This window comes from Heptranchias perlo, unplaced genomic scaffold (genome assembly GCF_035084215.1).
Source record: "Heptranchias perlo isolate sHepPer1 unplaced genomic scaffold, sHepPer1.hap1 HAP1_SCAFFOLD_271, whole genome shotgun sequence".
In the NCBI taxonomy this organism is placed as follows: domain Eukaryota; kingdom Metazoa; phylum Chordata; class Chondrichthyes; order Hexanchiformes; family Hexanchidae; genus Heptranchias; species Heptranchias perlo.
Window position 1 is genome coordinate 97,887 of NW_027139283.1, and position 20,106 is coordinate 117,992.

The 20,106-nt window shown below is 58.6% G+C and overlaps 1 protein-coding gene across 1 annotated transcript in view; it reads right to left on the minus strand.

The window, feature by feature from the left end:
- LOC137310699 (nitric oxide synthase 1-like) overlaps positions 1-20,106 on the minus strand; it is a 197,280-nt gene that overhangs the window by 86,184 nt on the left and 90,990 nt on the right. The window contains exons 7-8 of the mRNA XM_067978385.1: positions 9,785-9,924; positions 3,518-3,692 (exon numbers count right to left, since the gene is read on the minus strand). Coding sequence (XP_067834486.1) covers positions 3,518-3,692; positions 9,785-9,924 — 315 coding nt within the window. The remainder of the gene's footprint in view (positions 1-3,517; positions 3,693-9,784; positions 9,925-20,106) is intronic.

Sequence of the window (20,106 nt, forward strand, 5' to 3'; positions counted from 1 at the left end):
ATGGTGAGTTGGTGGGATCGGGGGATATGGTGAGTGGATGGGATCGGGGGATATGGTGAGCGGATGGGATCGGGGGATATGGTGAGCAGATGGGATCGGGGGATATGGTGAGTGGATGGGATCGGGGGATATGGTGAGTGGATGGGATCGGGGGATATGGTGAGTTGGTGGGATCGGGGGATATGGTGAGCGGATGGGATCGTGGGATATGGTGAGTGGATGGGATCGGGAGATATGGTGAGTGGATGGGATCGGGGGATATGGTGAGTGGATGGGATCGGGGGATATGGTGAGTGGATGGGATCGGGGGATATGGTGAGCGGATGGGATCGTGGGATATGGTGAGTGGATGGGATCGGGGGATATGGTGAGCGGATGGGATCGTGGGATATGGTGAGTGGATGGGATCGGGGGATATGGTGAGTGGATGGGATCGGGAGATATGGTGAATTGGTGGGATCGGGGGATATGGTGAGTGGATGGGATGGGGGGATATGTGGAGCAGATGATGGGATCGGGTGATATGGTCAGATGATGGGATGGGGGGATATGGACAGATGATGGGATGGGGGGATATGGTCAGATGATGGGATGGGGGGATATGGTCAGATGATGGGATCGGGGGGATATGGTCAGATGATGGGATCGGGGGATATGGTGAGCTGATGGGATGGGGGGATATGGTCAGATGATGGGATGGGGGGATATGATCAGATGATGGGATGGGGGGATATGTTGAGCTGATGGGATGGGGGGATATGGTCAGATGATGGGATGGGGGGATAAGGTCAGATGATGGGATGGGGGGATATGGTGAGCTGATGGGATGGGGAGATATGGTCAGATGATGGGATGGGGGATATGGTGAGCTGATGGGATGGGGGGATATGGTGAGCTGATGGGATGGGGGGATATGGTGAGCTGATGGGATGGGGGGATATGGTGAGATGATGGGATCGGGGGATATGTTCAGATGATGGGATGGGGGGATATGGTGAGCTGATGGGATCGGTGGATATGGTTAGATGATGGGATGGGGGGATATGGTGAGCTGATGGGATGGGGGGATATGGTTAGATGATGGGATGGGGGGATATGGTCAGATGATGGGATGGGGGGATATGGTCAGATGATGGGATGGGGGGATATGTTCAGATGATGGGATGGGGGGATATGGTCAGATGATGGGATGGGGGATATGGTGAGATGATGGGATGGGGATATGGTGAGCTGATGGGATGGGGGGATATGGTGAGCTGATGGGATGGGGGGATATGGTTAGATGATGGGATGGGGATATGGTGAGCTGATGGGATGGGGGGATATGGTGAGCTGATGGGATGGGGGGATATGGTTAGATGATGGGATGGGGGGATATGGTCAGATGATGGGATGGGGGGATATGTTCAGATGATGGGATGGGGGGATATGGTTAGATGATGGGATGGGGGGATATGTTCAGATGATGGGATGGGGGGATATGGTCAGATGATGGGATGGGGGATATGGTGAGATGATGGGATGGGGATATGGTGAGCTGATGGGATGGGGGGATATGGTGAGCTGATGGGATGGGGGGATATGGTTAGATGATGGGATGGGGATATGGTGAGCTGATGGGATGGGGGGATATGGTGAGATGATGGCATAGGGATATGGTGAGCTGATGGGATGGGGGGATATGGTGAGCTGATGGGATGGGGGGATATGGTTAGATGATGGGATGGGGGGATATGGTCAGATGATGGGATGGGGGGATATGTTCAGATGATGGGATGGGGGGATATGGTTAGATGATGGGATGGGGGGATATGGTTAGATGATGGGATGTGGGGATATGGTCAGATGATGGGATGAGGGGATATTGTGAGCTGATGGGATCGGGGGATATGGTCAGATGATGGGATGGGGGGATATGGTGAGCTGATGGGATGGGGGGATATGGTCAGCTGATGGGATCGGGGGATATGGTCAGATGATGGGATGGGGGGATATGGTGAGCTGATGGGATGGGGGGATATTGTGAGCTGATGGGATCGGGGGATATGATCAGATGATGGGATGGGGGGATATGGTGAGATGATGGGATGGGGATATGGTCAGATGATGGGATGGGGGATATGGTGAGCTGATGGGATGGGGGGATATGGTCAGCTGATGGGATGGGGGGATATGGTTAGATGATGGGATGGGGGGATATGGTCAGATGATGGGATGGGGGGATATGGTCAGCTGATGGGATGGGGGTATATGGTGAGCTGATGGGATGGGGGGATATGGTTAGATGATGGGATGGGGGGATATGTTCAGATGATGGGATGGGGGGATATGGTCAGCTGATGGGATGGGGGGATATGGTTAGATGATGGGATGGGGGGATATGTTCAGATGATGGGATGGGGGGATATGGTCAGCTGATGGGATGGGGGGATATGGTTAGATGATGGGATGGGGGGATATGGTCAGATGATGGGATGAGGGGATATTGTGAGCTGATGGGATCGGGGGATATGGTCAGATGATGGGATGGGGGGATATGGTGAGCTGATGGGATGGGGGGATATTGTGAGCTCATGGGATCGGGGGATATGGTCAGATGATGGGATGGGGGGATATGGTGAGCTGATGGGATGGGGGGATATTGTGAGCTGATGGGATCGGGGGATATGGTCAGATGATGGGATGGGGGGATATGGTGAGCTGATGGGATGGGGGGATATTGTGAGCTGATGGGATCGGGGGATATGATCAGATGATGGGATGGGGGGATATGGTGAGATGATGGGATGGGGATATGGTCAGATGATGGGATGGGGGGATATGGTGAGCTGATGGGATGGGGGGATATGGTCAGCTGATGGGATGGGGGGATATGGTCAGATGATGGGATGAGGGGATATGGTCAGATGATGGGATGGGGGGATATGGTCAGATGATGGGATCGGGGGGATATGGTCAGATGATGGGATCGGGGGATATGGTGAGCTGATGGGATGGGGGGATATGGTGAGCTGATGGGATGGGGGGATATGGTCAGATGATGGGATGGGGGGATATGGTGAGCTGATGGGATGGGGGGATATGGTTAGATGATGGGATGGGGGGATATGTTGAGCTGATGGGATGGGGGGATATGGTCAGATGATGGGATGGGGGGATATGGTGAGCTGATGGGATGGGGGGATATTTTGAGCTGATGGGATCGGGGGATATGATCAGATGATGGGATGGGGGGATATGGTGAGATGATGGGATGGGGATATGGTCAGATGATGGGATGGGGGGATATGGTCAGATGATGGGATGGGGGGATATGGTGAGCTGATGGGATGGGGGGATATGGTCAGATGATGGGATGGGGGGATATGGTGAGCTGATGGGATGGGGGATATGGTCAGATGATGGGATGGGGGGATATGGTGAGCTGATGGACCCAGTGAACCCTGTATTAATGGGTGCGTTTGGGACTTTACGATGCCCGATCCACGCCTCTGGTGAGTAAATGCAGGCCCCCTACCTGGACCACACCGTACCGTGACGAGTCACAGAAATTCCTCGCTCCGATCTCGTTGCTCGTGTACCAACCGTTGAAGGGCGAGGCTGGGAACTCCAGACCTCCGATTTCAAGCATCATGTTGGCGACGGCCGGGAGCGTGTACCATTTTAGATTGAGACCAGCAAACCATTCGTACCTGTGTGGGAGCGATCATGAAAATGAACCGTCAGGCAGCATCTGAGAGGCCTGAATTACAACTGAGCTTCACCATCACGAGCCTCAGGCCTAAAGTATACCGAGAGCCGGCCTGTAACAGGCCTACACAAGCCTCAGGCCTAAGGTATACCGAGAGCCGGCCTGTAACAGGCCTACACAAGCCTCAGGCCTAAGGTATACCGAGAGCCGGCCTGTAACAGGCCTACACGAGCCTCAGGCCTAAAGTATACCGAGAGCTGGCCTGTATCAGGCCTACACAAGCCTCAGGCCTAAGGTATACCGAGAGCCGGCCTGTATCAGGCCTACACAAGCCTCAGGCCTAAAGTATACCGAGAGCCGGCCTGTATCAGGCCTACACAAGCCTCAGGCCTAAAGTATACCGAGAGCCGGCCTGTATCAGGCCTACACAATCCTCAGGCCTAAAGTATACCGAGAGCCGGCCTGTATCAGGCCTACACAATCCTCAGGCCTAAAGTATACCGAGAGCCGGCCTGTATCAGGCCTACACAAGCCTCAGGCCTAAGGTATACCGAGAGCCGGCCTGTATCAGGCCTACACAAGCCTCAGGCCTAAAGTATACCGAGAGCCGGCCTGTATCAGGCCTACACAAGCCTCAGGCCTAAAGTATACCGAGAGCCGGCCTGTATCAGGCCTACACAAGCCTCAGGCCTAAAGTATACCGAGAGCCGGCCTGTATCAGGCCTACACAATCCTCAGGCCTAAAGTATACCGAGAGCCGGCCTGTATCAGGCCTACACAAGCCTCAGGCCTAAGGTATACCGAGAGCCGGCCTGTATCAGGCCTACACAAGCCTCAGGCCTAAAGTATACCGAGAGCCGGCCTGTATCAGGCCTACACAAGCCTCAGGCCTAAGGTATACCGAGAGCCGGCCTGTATCAGGCCTACACAAGCCTCAGGCCTAAGGTATACCGAGAGCCGGCCTGTATCAGGCCTACACAAGCCTCAGGCCTAAGGTATACCGAGAGCCGGCCTGTATCAGGCCTACACAAGCCTCAGGTCTAAAGTATACCGAGAGCCGGCCTGTATCAGGCCTGCACAAGCCTCAGGCCTACGGTATACCGAGAGCCGGCCTGGCTCAGGCCTACACAAGCCTCAGGCCTAAGGTATACCGAGAGCCGGCCTGTATCAGGCCTACACAAGCCTCAGGTCTAAAGTATACCGAGAGCCGGCCTGTATCAGGCCTACACAAGCCTCAGGCCTAAGGTATACCGAGAGCCGGCCTGTATCAGGCCTACACAAGCCTCAGGCCTAAAGTATACCGAGAGCCGGCCTGTATCAGGCCTGCACAAGCCTCAGGCCTAAGGTATACCGAGAGCCGGCCTGTATCAGGCCTACACAAGCCTCAGGCCTAAGGTATTCCGAGAGCCGGCCTGGCTCAGGCCTACACAAGCCTCAGGCCTAAAGTATACCGAGAGCCGGCCTGTATCAGGCCTACACAAGCCTCAGGCCTAAGGTATACCGAGAGCCGGCCTGTATCAGGCCTACACAAGCCTCAGGCCTACGGTATACCGAGAGCCGGCCTGTAACAGGCCTACACAAGCCTCAGGCCTAAAGTATACCGAGAGCCGGCCTGTATCAGGCCTGCACAAGCCTCAGGCCTAAAGTATACCGAGAGCCGGCCTGTATCAGGCCTACAGAAGCCTCAGGCCGAAAGTATACTGAGAGCCGGCCTGTATCAGGCCGACACAAGCCTCAGGCCTAAAGTATACCAAGAGCCGGCCTGTATCAGGCCTACACAAGCCTCAGGCCTACGGTATACCGAGAGCCGGCCTGTATCAGGCCCACACAAGCCTCAGGCGTAAGGTATACCGAGAGCCGGCCTGTATCAGGCCTACACAAGCCTCAGGCCTAAAGTATACCGAGAGCCGGCCTGTATCAGGCCTACACAAGCCTCAGGTCTAAGGTATACCGAGAGCCGGCCTGTATCAGGCCCACACAAGCCTCAGGCCTAAGGTATACCGAGAGCCGGCCTGTATCAGGCCTACACAAGCCTCAGGCCTACGGTATACCGAGAGCCGGCCTGTATCAGGCCTACACAAGCCTCAGGCCTAAAGTATACCGAGAGCCGGCCTGTATCAGGCCTACACAAGCCTCAGGTCTAAGGTATACCGAGAGCCGGCCTGTATCAGGCCCACACAAGCCTCAGGCCTAAGGTATACCGAGAGCCGGCCTGTATCAGGCCTACACAAGCCTCAGGCCTACGGTATACCGAGAGCCGGCCTGTAACAGGCCTACACAAGCCTCAGGCCTAAAGTATACCGAGAGCCGGCCTGTATCAGGCCTACACAAGCCTCAGGCCTAAGGTATACCGAGAGCCGGCCTGTAACAGGCCTACACAAGCCTCAGGCCTAAAGTATACCGAGAGCCGGCCTGTATCAGGCCCACACAAGCCTCAGGCCTAAGGTATACCGAGAGCCGGCCTGTATCAGGCCTGCACAAGCCTCAGGCCGAAAGTATACCGAGAGCCGGCCTGTATCAGGCCTACACAAGCCTCAGGCCTAAAGTATACCGAGAGCCGGCCTGTATCAGGCCTACACAAGCCTCAGGCCTAAAGTATACCGAGAGCCGGCCTGTATCAGGCCTACACAAGCCTCAGGCCTAAGGTATACCGAGAGCCGGCCTGTAACAGGCCTGCACAAGCCTCAGGCCTAAGGTATACCGAGAGCCGGCCTGTATCAGGCCTACACAAGCCTCAGGCCTACGGTATACCGAGAGCCGGCCTGTAACAGGCCTACACAAGCCTCAGGCCTAAAGTATACCGAGAGCCGGCCTGTATCAGGCCTACACAAGCCTCAGGCCTAAGGTATACCGAGAGCCGGCCTGTAACAGGCCTACACAAGCCTCAGGCCTAAAGTATACCGAGAGTCGGCCTGTATCAGGCCTACACAAGCCTCAGGCCTAAAGTATACCGAGAGCCGGCCTGTATCAGGCCTGCACAAGCCTCAGGCCTAAAGTATACCGAGAGCCGGCCTGTATCAGGCCTTCACAAGCCTCAGGCCTAAGGTATACCGAGAGCCGGCCTGTATCAGGCCTACAGAAGCCTCAGGCCTAAAGTATACCGAGAGCCAGCCTGTATCAGGCCTACACAAGCCTCAGGCCTAAAGTATACCGAGAGCCGGCCTGTATCAGGCCTACACAAGCCTCAGGCCTAAGGTATACCGAGAGCCGGCCTGTATCAGGCATACACAAGCCTCAGGCCTACGGTATACCGAGAGCCGGCCTGTATCAGGCCTACACAAGCCTCAGGCCTAAGGTATACCGAGAGCCGGCCTGTATCAGGCCTGCACAAGCCTCAGGTCTAAGGTATACCGAGAGCCGGCCTGTATCAGGCCTGCACAAGCCTCAGGCCGAAAGTATACCGAGAGCCGGCCTGTATCAGGCCTACACAAGCCTCAGGCCTAAAGTATACCGAGAGCCGGCCTGTATCAGGCCCACACAAGCCTCAGGCCTAAAGTATACCGAGAGCCGGCCTGTATCAGGCCTACACAAGCCTCAGGCCTAAAGTATACCGAGAGCCGGCCTGTATCAGGCCTACACAAGCCTCAGGCCTAAGGTATACCGAGAGCCGGCCTGTAACAGGCCTGCACAAGCCTCAGGCCTAAGGTATACCGAGAGCCGGCCTGTATCAGGCCTACAGAAGCCTCAGGCCTAAAGTATACCGAGAGCCGGCCTGTATCAGGCCCACACAAGCCTCAGGCCTAAGGTATACCGAGAGCCGGCCTGTATCAGGCCCACACAAGCCTCAGGCCTAAAGTATACCGAGAGCCGGCCTGTATCAGGCCTACACAAGCCTCAGGCCTAAGGTATACCGAGAGCCGGCCTGTAACAGGCCTGCACAAGCCTCAGGCCTAAAGTATACCGAGAGCCGGCCTGTATCAGGCCTACACAAGCCTCAGGCCTAAGGTATACCGAGAGCCGGCCTGTATCAGGCCTACACAAGCCTCAGGCCTAAAGTATACCGAGAGCCGGCCTGTATCAGGCCGACACAAGCCTCAGGCCTAAAGTATACCGAGAGCCGGCCTGTATCAGGCCGACACAATCCTCAGGCCTATAGTATACCGAGAGCCGGCCTGTATCAGGCCGACACAAGCCTCAGGTCTAAGGTATACCGAGAGCCGGCCTGTATCAGGCCTACAGAAGCCTCAGGCCTAAAGTATACCGAGAGCCGGCCTGTATCAGGCCGACACAAGCCTCAGGTCTAAGGTATACCGAGAGCCGGCCTGTATCAGGCCTACAGAAGCCTCAGGCCTAAAGTATACCGAGAGCCGGCCTGTATCAGGCCGACACAAGCCTCAGGCCTAAAGTATACCGAGAGCCGGCCTGTATCAGGCCGACACAAGCCTCAGGCCAAAAGTATACCGAGAGCCGGCCTGTATCAGGCCTGCACAAGCCTCAGGCCTACGGTATACCGAGAGCCGGCCTGTATCAGGCCTGCACAAGCCTCAGGTCTAAGGTATACCGAGAGCCAGCCTGTATCAGGCCTACACAAGCCTCAGGCCTAAAGTATACCGAGAGCCGGCCTGTATCAGGCCGACACAAGCCTCAGGCCTAAAGTATACCGAGAGCCGGCCTGTATCAGGCCTGCACAAGCCTCAGGTCTAAGGTATACCGAGAGCCAGCCTGTATCAGGCCTACACAAGCCTCAGGCCTAAGGTATACCGAGAGCCGGCCTGTATCAGGCCTACACAAGCCTCAGGCCTAAAGTATACCGAGAGCCGGCCTGTATCAGGCCCACACAAGCCTCAGGCCTAAGGTATACCGAGAGCCGGCCTGTATCAGGCCTACACAAGCCTCAGGCCTAAAGTATACCGAGAGCCGGCCTGTATCAGGCCTGCACAAGCCTCAGGTCTAAGGTATACCGAGAGCCGGCCTGTATCAGGCCTGCACAAGCCTCAGGCCTAAGGTATACCGAGAGCCGGCCTGTATCAGGCCTACACAATCCTCAGGCCTAAAGTATACCGAGAGCCGGCCAGTATCAGGCCTGCACAAGCCTCAGGCCTAAGGTATACCGAGAGCCGGCCTGTATCAGGCCTACACAAGCCTCAGGCCTAAAGTATACCGAGAGCCGGCCTGTATCAGGCCTACACAATCCTCAGGCCTATAGTATACCGAGAGCCGGCCTGTATCAGGCCCACACAAGCCTCAGGTCTAAGGTATACCGAGAGCCGGCCTGTATCAGGCCCACACAATCCTCAGGCCTACGGTATACCGAGAGCCGGCCTGTATCAGGCCTGCACAAGCCTCAGGTCTAAGGTATACCGAGAGCCGGCCTGTATCAGGCCCACACAATCCTCAGGCCTACGGTATACCGAGAGCCGGCCTGTATCAGGCCTGCACAAGCCTCAGGCCTAAAGTATACCGAGAGCCGGCCTGTATCAGGCCTACACAATCCTCAGGCCTAAAGTATACCGAGAGCCGGCCTGTATCAGGCCTGCACAAGCCTCAGGCCTAAAGTATACCGAGAGCCGGCCTGGCTCAGGCCTACACAAGCCTCAGGCCTAAAGTATACCGAGAGCCGGCCTGTATCAGGCCTACACAAGCCTCAGGCCTAAAGTATACCGAGAGCCGGCCTGTAACAGGCCTGCACAAGCCTCAGGTCTAAGGTATACCGAGAGCCGGCCTGTATCAGGCCCACACAAGCCTCAGGCCTACGGTATACCGAGAGCCGGCCTGTATCAGGCCTGCACAAGCCTCAGGCCTAAAGTATACCGAGAGCCGGCCTGTATCAGGCCTACACAAGCCTCAGGCCTAAAGTATACCGAGAGCCGGCCTGTATCAGGCCTACACAAGCCTCAGGCCTAAGGTATACCGAGAGCCGGCCTGTATCAGGCCTACACAAGCCTCAGGCCTACGGTATACCGAGAGCCGGCCTGTATCAGGCCTACACAAGCCTCAGGCCTAAGGTATACCGAGAGCCGGCCTGGCTCATCCCCGGTCCAAGCAGCGGGGCTCTGCCTCCGGGCTCTGACGGTGGGCCCCCCATGCCTGGGGGTGGGAGACCCCGACGGGCAGCAATGAGGGTGGGGGGCAAGGCCTTGAGTCTGCACTTACTGCGGGTGACGCATTGGGACTTCGAGGATCAGCTCCGGTGGGATCTCGAAGAGCTCGGGGTCTCCGCCGTTGGCCTGTAACACCAGCGGCAGCACCGTGAAGCGGCTCCTCTCCGGCTTCCACCCCAGCTGCAGGCAAAGCTGGAGAAAGAGGGGTGGGGGGGGCAAGAGGCGCAGGTCATTATTATCCATCGGGAAACAGCTCATTCCCACCCGGTTCACACCTACTCTGGGGCCCTGCTCTCGGCCCGATTCCCACCTACTCTGGGCCCTGCTCTAGGCCTGATTCCCACCTACTCTGGGCCCTGCTCTAGTCCTGATTCCCACCTACTCTGGGGCCCTGCTCTAGACCCAATTCCCACCTACTCTGGGGCCCTGCTCTAGTCCTGATTCCCACCTACTCTGGGGCCCTGCTCTAGGCCCGATTCCCACCTACTCTGGGGCCCTGCTGTAGTCCTGATTCCCACCTACTCTGGGCCCTGCTCTAGGCCTGATTCCCACCGACTCTGGGCCCTGCTCTACGCCCGATTCCCACCTACTCTGGGGCCCTGCTCTCGGCCCGATTCCCACCTACTCTGGGCCCTGCTCTAGACCTGATTCCCACCTACTCTGGGGCCCTGCTCTAGACCTGATTCCCATCTACTCTGGGCCCTGCTCTAGGCCTGATTCCCACCTACTCTGGGCCCTGCTCTAGGCCCGATTCCCACCTACTCTGGGGCCCTGCTCCAGACCCGATTCCCACCTACTCTGGGGCCCTGCTCCAGACCCGATTCCCACCTAATCTGGGGCCCTGCTCTAGACCCAATTCCCACCTACTCTGGGGCCCTGCTCTAGGCCCGATTCCCACCTACTCTGGGGCCCTGCTCTCGGCCCCATTCCCACCTTCTCTGGGGCCCTGCTCTAGGCCCGATTCCCACCTACTCTGGGGCCCTGCTCTAGGCCTGATTCCCACCTACTCTGGGGCCCTGCTCTCGGCCCCATTCCCACCTTCTCTGGGGCCCTGCTCTAGGCCTGATTCCCACCTACTCTGAGGCCCTGCTCTAGGCCTGATTCCCACCTGCTGTGGGGCCCTGCTCTAGGCCTGATTCCCACCTACTCTGGGGCCCTGCTCTAGGCCTGATTCCCACCTACTCTGGGGCCCTGCTCTAGGCCTGATTCCCACCTACTCTGGGGCCCTGCTCTGGGCCTGATTCCCACCTACTCTGGGGCCCTGCTCTGGGCCTGATTCCCACCTACTCTGGGGCCCTGCTCTGGGCCTGATTCCCACCTACTCTGGGGCCCTGCTCTGGGCCTGATTCCCATCTACTCTGGGCCCTGCTATAGGCCTGATTCCCACCTACTCTGGGCCCTGCTCTGGGCCCGATTCCCATCTACTCTGGGCCCTGCTCTAGTCCTGATTCCCACCTACTCTGGGGCCCTGCTCTAGGCCTGATTCCCACCTACTCTGGGGCCCTGCTCGAGGCCCGATTCCCACCTACTCTGGGGCCCTGCTCTAGTCCTGATTCCCACCTACTCTGGGGCCCTGCTCTCGTCCTGATTCCCATCTACTCTGGGGCCTTGCTCCAGGCCTGATTCCCACCTACTCTGGGGCCTTGCTCTAGTCCTGATTCCCACCTACTCTGGGGCCTTGCTCTAGTCCTGATTCCCATCTACTCTGGGCCCTGCTCTAGTCCTGATTCCCACCTACACTGGGGCCCTGCTCTCGTCCTGATTCCCATCTACTCTGGGGCCTTGCTCCAGGCCTGATTCCCACCTACTCTGGGGCCTTGCTCTAGTCCTGATTCCCACCTACTCTGGGGCCATGCTCTAGGCCTGATTCCCACCTACTCTGGGGCCCTGCTCTAGTCCTGATTCCCACCTACTCTGGGGCCCTGCTCAAGGCCCGATTCCCACCTACTCTGGGGCCCTGCTCTAGTCCTGATTCCCACCTACTCTGGGCCCTGCTCTAATCCTGATTCCCACCTACTCTGGGGCCCTGCTCTAGGCCCGATTCCCACCTACTCTGGGGCCCTGCTCTCGTCCTGATTCCCAATGACTCTGGGGCCCTGCTCTAGGCCCGATTCCCACCTACTCTGGGGCCCTGCTCTCGTCCTGATTCCCAATGACTCTGGGGCCCTGCTCTCGTCCTGATTCCCAATGACTCTGGGGCCCTGCTCTAGACCCGATTCCCACCTACTCTGGGGCCCTGCTCTAGACCCAATTCCCACCTACTCTGGGGCCCTGCTCTAGTCCTGATTCCCACCTACTCTGGGGCCCTGCTCTAGGCCTGATTCCCACCTACTCTGGGGCCCTGCTCTAGACCCAATTCCCACCTACTCTGGGGCCCTGCTCTAGTCCTGATTCCCACCTACTCTGGGGCCCTGCTCTAGACCCGATTCCCACCTACTCTGGGGCCCTGCTCTCGGCCCGATTCCCACCTACTCTGGGCCCTGCTCTAGTCCTGATTCCCACCTACTCTGGGGCCCTGCTCTAGACCGGATTCCCACCTACTCTGGGGCCCTGCTCTAGACCCGATTCCCACCTACTCTGGGGCCCTGCTCTAGGCCCGATTCCCACCTACTCTGGGGCCCTGCTCTCGGCCCGATTCCCACCTACTCTGGGCCCTGCTCTAGACCTGATTCCCACCTGCTGTGGGGCCCTGCTCTAGGCCTGATTCCCACCTACTCTGGGGCCCTGCTCTAGGCCTGATTCCCACCTACTCTGGGGCCCTGCTCTAGGCCTGATTCCCACCTACTCTGGGGCCCTGCTCTGGGCCTGTTTCCCACCTACTCTGGGGCCCTGCTCTAGGCCTGATTCCCACCTACTCTGGGGCCCTGCTCTAGTCCTGATTCCCACCTTCTCTGGGGCCCTGCTCTAGGCCCGATTCCCACCTACTCTGGGCCCTGCTCTAGACCTGATTCCCACCTGCTGTGGGGCCCTGCTCTAGGCCTGATTCCCACCTACTCTGGGGCCCTGCTCTAGGCCTGATTCCCACCTACTCTGGGGCCCTGCTCTAGGCCTGATTCCCACCTACTCTGGGGCCCTGCTCTGGGCCTGATTCCCACCTACTCTGGGGCCCTGCTCTGGGCCTGATTCCCACCTACTCTGGGCCCTGCTCTAGGCCTGATTCCCACCTACTCTGGGCCCTGCTCTAGGCCCGATTCCCATCTACTCTGGGCCCTGCTCTAGGCCTGATTCCCACCTACTCTGGGCCCTGCTCTGGGCCCGATTCCCATCTACTCTGGGCCCTGCTCTAGTCCTGATTCCCACCTACTCTGGGGCCCTGCTCTAGGCCTGATTCCCACCTACTCTGGGGCCCTGCTCTAGGCCCGATTCCCACCTACTCTGGGGCCCTGCTCTAGTCCTGATTCCCACCTACTCTGGGGCCCTGCTCTCGTCCTGATTCCCATCTACTCTGGGGCCCTGCTCTTGGCTTGATTCCCACCTACTCTGGGGCCTTGCTCTAGTCCTGATTCCCACCTACTCTGGGGCCTTGCTCTAGTCCTGATTCCCATCTACTCTGGGCCCTGCTCGAGTCCTGATTCCCACCTACTCTGGGGCCTTGCTCTAGTCCTGATTCCCACCTACTCTGGGGCCATGCTCTAGGCCTGATTCCCACCTACTCTGGGGCCTTGCTCTAGTCCTGATTCCCACCTACTCTGGGGCCCTGCTCTAGTCCTGATTCCCACCTACTCTGGGGCCCTGCTCTAGACCCGATTCCCACCTACTCTGGGCCCTGCTCTAGACCCGATTCCCACCTACTCTGGGGCCCTGCTCTAGACCTGATTCCCACCTACTCTGGGGCCCTGCTCTAGTCCTGATTCCCATCTACTCTGGGGCCCTACTCTAGTCCTGATTCCCACCTACTCTGGGGCCATGCTCTAGTCCTGATTCCCACCTACTCTGGGGCCCTGCTCTAGACCTGATTCCCATCTACTCTGGGCCCTGCTCTAGACCTGATTCCCACCTACTCTGGGCCCTGCTCCAGAACTGATTCCCATCTACTCTGGGCCCTGCTCTAGACCTGATTCCCATCTACTCTGGGGCCCTGCTCTTGGCTTGATTCCCACCTACTCTGGGGCCTTGCTCTAGTCCTGATTCCCACCTACTCTGGGGCCTTGCTCTAGTCCTGATTCCCATCTACTCTGGGCCCTGCTCGAGTCCTGATTCCCACCTACTCTGGGGCCTTGCTCTAGTCCTGATTCCCACCTACTCTGGGGCCATGCTCTAGGCCTGATTCCCACCTACTCTGGGGCCTTGCTCTAGTCCTGATTCCCACCTACTCTGGGGCCCTGCTCTAGTCCTGATTCCCACCTACTCTGGGCCCTGCTCTAGACCCGATTCCCACCTACTCTGGGGCCCTGCTCTAGACCCGATTCCCACCTACTCTGGGCCCTGCTCTAGACCCGATTCCCACCTACTCTGGGGCCCTGCTCTAGACCTGATTCCCACCTACTCTGGGGCCCTGCTCTAGTCCTGATTCCCATCTACTCTGGGGCCCTACTCTAGTCCTGATTCCCACCTACTCTGGGGCCATGCTCTAGTCCTGATTCCCACCTACTCTGGGGCCCTGCTCTAGACCTGATTCCCATCTACTCTGGGCCCTGCTCTAGACCTGATTCCCACCTACTCTGGGCCCTGCTCCAGAACTGATTCCCATCTACTCTGGGCCCTGCTCTAGACCTGATTCCCATCTACTCTGGGGCCCTGCTCTGGGCCTGATTCCCACCTACTCTGGGCCCTGCTCTAGACCTGATTCCCATCTACTCTGGGGCCCTGCTCTAGGCCTGATTCCCACCTACTCTGGGGCCCTGCTCTGGGCCTGATTCCCACCTACTCTGGGCCCTGCTCCAGGCCCGATTCCCATCTACTCTGGGCCCTGCTCTAGACCCGATTCCCACCTACTCTGGGCCCTTCTCTAGACCTGATTCCCATCTACTCTGGGCCCTGCTCTCGTCCTGATTCACATCTACTCTGGGCCCTGCTCCAGACCTGATTCCCACCTACTCTGGGCCCTGCTCTAGACCTGATTCCCATCTACTCTGGGGCCCTGCTCTCGTCCTGATTCCCACCTACTCTGGGGCCATGCTCTAGGCCTGATTCCCACCTACTCTGCGGCCCTGCTCTAGTCCTGATTCCCATCTACTCTGGGGCCCTGCTCTCGTCCTGATTCCCATCTACTCTGGGGCCCTGCTCTAGTCCTGATTCCCACCTACTCTGGGCCCTGCTCTCGTCCTGATTCCCACCTACTCTGGGGCCCTGCTCGAGTCCTGATTCCCACCTACTCTGGGGCCATGCTCTAGGCCTGATTCCCACCTACTCTGGGGCCCTGCTCTCGTCCTGATTCCCATCTACTCTGGGGCCCTGCTCTCGTCCTGATTCCCACCTACTCTGGGGCCCTGCTCTCGTCCTGATTCCCATCTACTCTGGGGCCCTGCTCTCGTCCTGATTCCCACCTACTCTGGGGCCCTGCTCGAGTCCTGATTCCCACCTACTCTGGGGCCATGCTCTAGGCCTGATTCCCACCTACTCTGGGGCCCTGCTCTCGTCCTGATTCCCATCTACTCTGGGGCCCTGCTCTCGTCCTGATTCCCACCTACTCTGGGGCCCTGCTCTCGTCCTGATTCCCATCTACTCTGGTGCCCTGCTCTCGTCCTGATTCCCACCTACTCTGGGGCCATGCTCTAGGCCTGATTCCCACCTACTCTGGGTCCATGCTCGAGTCCTGATTCCCACCTACTCTGGGGCCCTGCTCTAGGCCTGATTCCCACCTACTCTGGGCCCTGCTCTAGTCCTGATTCCCATCTACTCTGGGGCCCTGCTCTCGTCCTGATTCCCACCTACTCTGGGCCCTGCTCTAGTCCTGATTCCCATCTACTCTGGGCCCTGCTCTCGTCCTGATTCCCACCTACTCTGGGCCCTGCTCTAGTCCTGATTCCCATCTACTCTGGGGCCCTGCTCTCGTCCTGATTCCCATCTACTCTGGGGCCCTGCTCTCGTCCTGATTCCCACCTACTCTGGGGCCCTGCTCTCGTCCTGATTCCCATCTACTCTGGGGCCCTGCTCGAGTCCTGATTCCCATCTACTCTGGGGACCTGCTCGAGTCCTGATTCCCATCTACTCTGGGGACCTGCTCGAGTCCTGATTCCCACCTACTCTGGGGCCCTGCTCTAGTCCTGATTCCCACCTACTCTGGGGCCCTGCTCGAGTCCTGGTTCCCACCAACTCTGGGCCCTGCTCTATGCCTGATTCCCACCTACTCTGGGGCCATGCTCTAGTCCTGATTCCCACCTACTCTGGGGCCCTGCTCGAGTCCTGATTCCCACCTACTCTGGGGCCATGCTCTAGGCCTGATTCCCACCTACTCTGGGCCCTGCTCTAGTCCTGATTCTCACCTACTCTGGGGCCCTGCTCTAGTCCTGATTCCCATCTACTCTGGGGCCCTGCTATCATCCTGATTCCCATCTACTCTGGGGCCCTGCTCGAGTCCTGATTCCCACCTACTCTGGGCACTGCTCTAGACCCGATTCCCACCTACTCTGTGCCCTGCTCTAGTCCTGATTCCCACCTACTCTGGGCCCTGCTCTAGACCTGATTCCCATCTACTCTGGGGCCCTGCTCTAGTCCCGATTCCCACCTACTCTGGGCCCTGCTCTAGACCCGATTCCCACCTACTCTGGGGCCCTGCTCTAGTCCCGATTCCCACCTACTCTGTGCCCTGCTCTAGTCCCGATTCCCACCTACTCTGGGCCCTGCTCTAGTCCTGATTCCCACCTACACTGGGCCCTGCTCTAGACCCGATTCCCACCTGCTCTGGGGCCCTGCTCTAGTCCCGATTCCCATCGACTCTGGGGCCCTGCTCTAGTCCTGATTCCCACCTACTCTGGGCCCTGCTCTAGGCCCGATTACCACCTACTCTGGGCCCTGCTCTAGTCCTTATTCCCACCTACTCTGGGGCCCTGCTCTAGGCCCGATTCCCACCTACTCTGGGCCCTGCTCTAGTCCTGATTCCCACCTACTCTGGGGCCCTGCTCTAGACCTGATTCCCACCTACTCTGGGGCCCTGCTCTAGTCCTGATTCCCATCTACTCTGGGCCCTGCTCTGGGCCTGATTCCCACCTACTCTGGGGCCCTGCTCTAGACCTGATTCCCATCTACTCTGGGCCCTGCTCTAGACCTGATTCCCACCTACTCTGGGCCCTGCTCTAGACCTGATTCCCATCTACTCTGGGCCCTGCTCTCGTCCTGATTCCCACCTACTCTGGGGCCCTGCTCTAGACCTGATTCCCACCTACTCTGGGCCCTGCTCTAGACCTGATTCCCATCTACTCTGGGCCCTGCTCTGGGCCTGATTCCCACCTACTCTGGGCCCTGCTCTAGACCTGATTCCCATCTACTCTGGGGCCCTGCTCTCGGCCTGATTCCCACCTACTCTGGGGACCTGCTCTGGGCCTGATTCCCACCTACTCTGGGCCCTGCTCCAGGCCCGATTCCCATCTACTCTGAGCCCTGCTCTAGACCCGATTCCCACCTACTCTGGGCCCTTCTCTAGACCTGATTCCCATCTACTCTGGCCCCTGCTCTAGTCCTGATTCCCATCTACTCTGGGCCCTGCTCTAGTCCTGATTCCCATCTACTCTGGGCCCTGCTCTAGACCTGATTCCCACCTACTCTGGGCCCTGCTCTAGACCTGATTCCCATCTACTCTGGGGCCCTGCTCTCGTCCTGATTCCCACCTACTCTGGGGCCATGCTCTCGGCCTGATTCCCACCTAATCTGGGGCCCTGCTCTAGTCCTGATTCCCATCTACTCTGGGGCCCTGCTCGAGTCCTGATTCCCACCTACTCTGGGGCCCTGCTCGAGTCCTGATTCCCATCTACTCTGGGGCCTTGCTCTCGTCCTGATTCCCATCTACTCTGGGCCCTGCTCTAGGCCTGATTCCCATCTACTCTGGGCCCTGCTCTAGTCCTGATTCCCACCTACTCTGGGCCCTGCTCTCGTCCTGATTCCCATCTACTCTGGGGCCCTGCTCTCGTCCTGATTCCCATCTACTCTGGGGCCATGCTCTAGGCCTGATTCCCACCTACTCTGGGGCCCTGCTCTAGGCCTGATTCCCACCTACTCTGGGGCCATGCTCGAGTCCTGATTCCCAGCTACTCTGGGGCCCTGCTCTAGGCCTGATTCCCACCTACTCTGGGCCCTGCTCTCGTCCTGATTCCCATCTACTCTGGGGCCCTGCTCTCGTCCTGATTCCCATCTACTCTGGGGCCCTGCTCGAGTCCTGATTCCCATCTACTCTGGGGACCTGCTCGAGTCCTGATTCCCACCTACTCTGGGGCCCTGCTCGAGTCCTGATTCCCACCTACTCTGGGGCCCTGCTCGAGTCCTGATTCCCACCTACTCTGGGGCCCTGCTCTAGTCCTGATTCCCACCTACTCTGGGGCCATGCTCTAGGCCTGATTCCCACCTACTCTGGGGCCATGCTCTAGTCCTGATTCCCACCTACTCTGGGGCCCTGCTCGAGTCCTGATTCCCACGTACTCTGGGGCCATGCTCTAGGCCTGATTCCCACCTACTCTGGGCCCTGCTCTAGTCCTGATTCCCATCTACTCTGGGGCCCTGCTATCATCCTGATTCCCATCTACTCTGGGCCCTGCTCTAGACCTGATTCCCACCTACTCTGGGGCCATGCTCTAGTCCTGATTCCCACCTACTCTGGGGCCCTGCTCGAGTCCCGATTCCCAGCTACTCTGGGGCACTGCTCTAGACCCGATTCCCACCTACTCTGTGCCCTGCTCTAGTCCAGATTCCCACCTACTCTGGGCCCTGCTCTAGTCCTGATTCCCACCTACTCTGGGGCCCTGCTCTAGACCTGATTCCCACCTACTCTGGGGCCCTGCTCTAGTCCCGATTCCCACCTACTCTGGGCCCTGCTCTAGACCCGATTCCCACCTACTCTGGGGCCCTGCTCTAGTCCCGATTCCCACCTACTCTGGGCCCTGCTCTAGTCCCGATTCCCACCTATTCTGGCCCCTGCTCTAGACCCGATTCCCACCGACTCTGGGGCCCTGCTCTAGTCCTGATTCCCACCTACTCTGGGCCCTGCTCTAGACCCGATTCCCACCTACTCTGGGGCCCTGCTCTAGTCCCGATTCCCATCGACTCTGGGGCCCTGCTCTAGTCCTGATTCCCACCTACTCTGGGCCCTGCTCTAGGCCCGATTCCCACCTACTCTGGGCCCTGCTCTAGTCCTGATTCCCACCTACTCTGGGGCCCTGCTCTAGGCCCTATTCCCACCTACTCTGGGCCCTGCTCTAGACCTGATTCCCATCTACTCTGGGCCCTGCTCTAGACCTGATTCCCACCTACTCTGGGGCCCTGCTCTAGACCTGATTCCCATCTACTCTGGGGCCCTGCTCTGGGCCTGATTCCCACCTACTCTGGGCCCTGCTCTAGACCTGATTCCCATCTACTCTGGGGCCCTGCTCTAGACCTGATTCCCATCTACTCTGGGCCCTGCTCTTGTCCTGATTCCCATCTACTCTGGGCCCTGCTCTAGACCTGATTCCCACCTACTCTGGGCCCTGCTCTAGACCTGATTCCCATCTACTCTGGGGCCCTGCTCTCGTCCTGATTCCCACCTACTCTGGGGCCATGCTCTAGGCCTGATTCCCACCTACTCTGGGGCCCTGCTCTAGTCCTGATTCCCATCTACTCTGGGGCCCTGCTCTCGTCCTGATTCCCATCTACTCTGGGGCCCTGCTCTCGTCCTGATTCCCATCTACTCTGGGGCCCTGCTCTCGTCCTGATTCCCATCTACTCTGGGGCCCTGCTCTAGGCCTGATTCCCACCTACTCTGGGGCCCTGCTCTGGGCCTGATTCCCACCTACTCTGGGCCCTGCTCCAGGCCCGATTCCCACCTACTCTGGGGCCCTGCTCTAGGCCCGATTCCCACCTACTCTGGGCCCTGCTCTAGTCCTGATTCCCACCTACTCTGGGCCCTGCTCTAGACCCGATTCCCACCTACTCTGGGCCCTGCTCTAGTCCTGATTCCCACCTACTCTGGGCCCTGCTCTAGACCTGATTCCCATCTACTCTGGGGCCCTGCTCTCGTCCTGATTCCCACCTACTCTGGGGCCATGCTCTAGGCCTGATTCCCACCTACTCTGGGGCCCTGCTCTAGTCCTGATTCCCATCTACTCTGGGGCCCTGCTCTCGTCCTGATTCCCATCTACTCTGGGGCCCTGCTCTCGTCCTGATTCCCATCTACTCTGGGGCCCTGCTCTCGTCCTGATTCCCATCTACTCTGGGGCCATGCTCTAGGCCTGATTCCCACCTACTCTG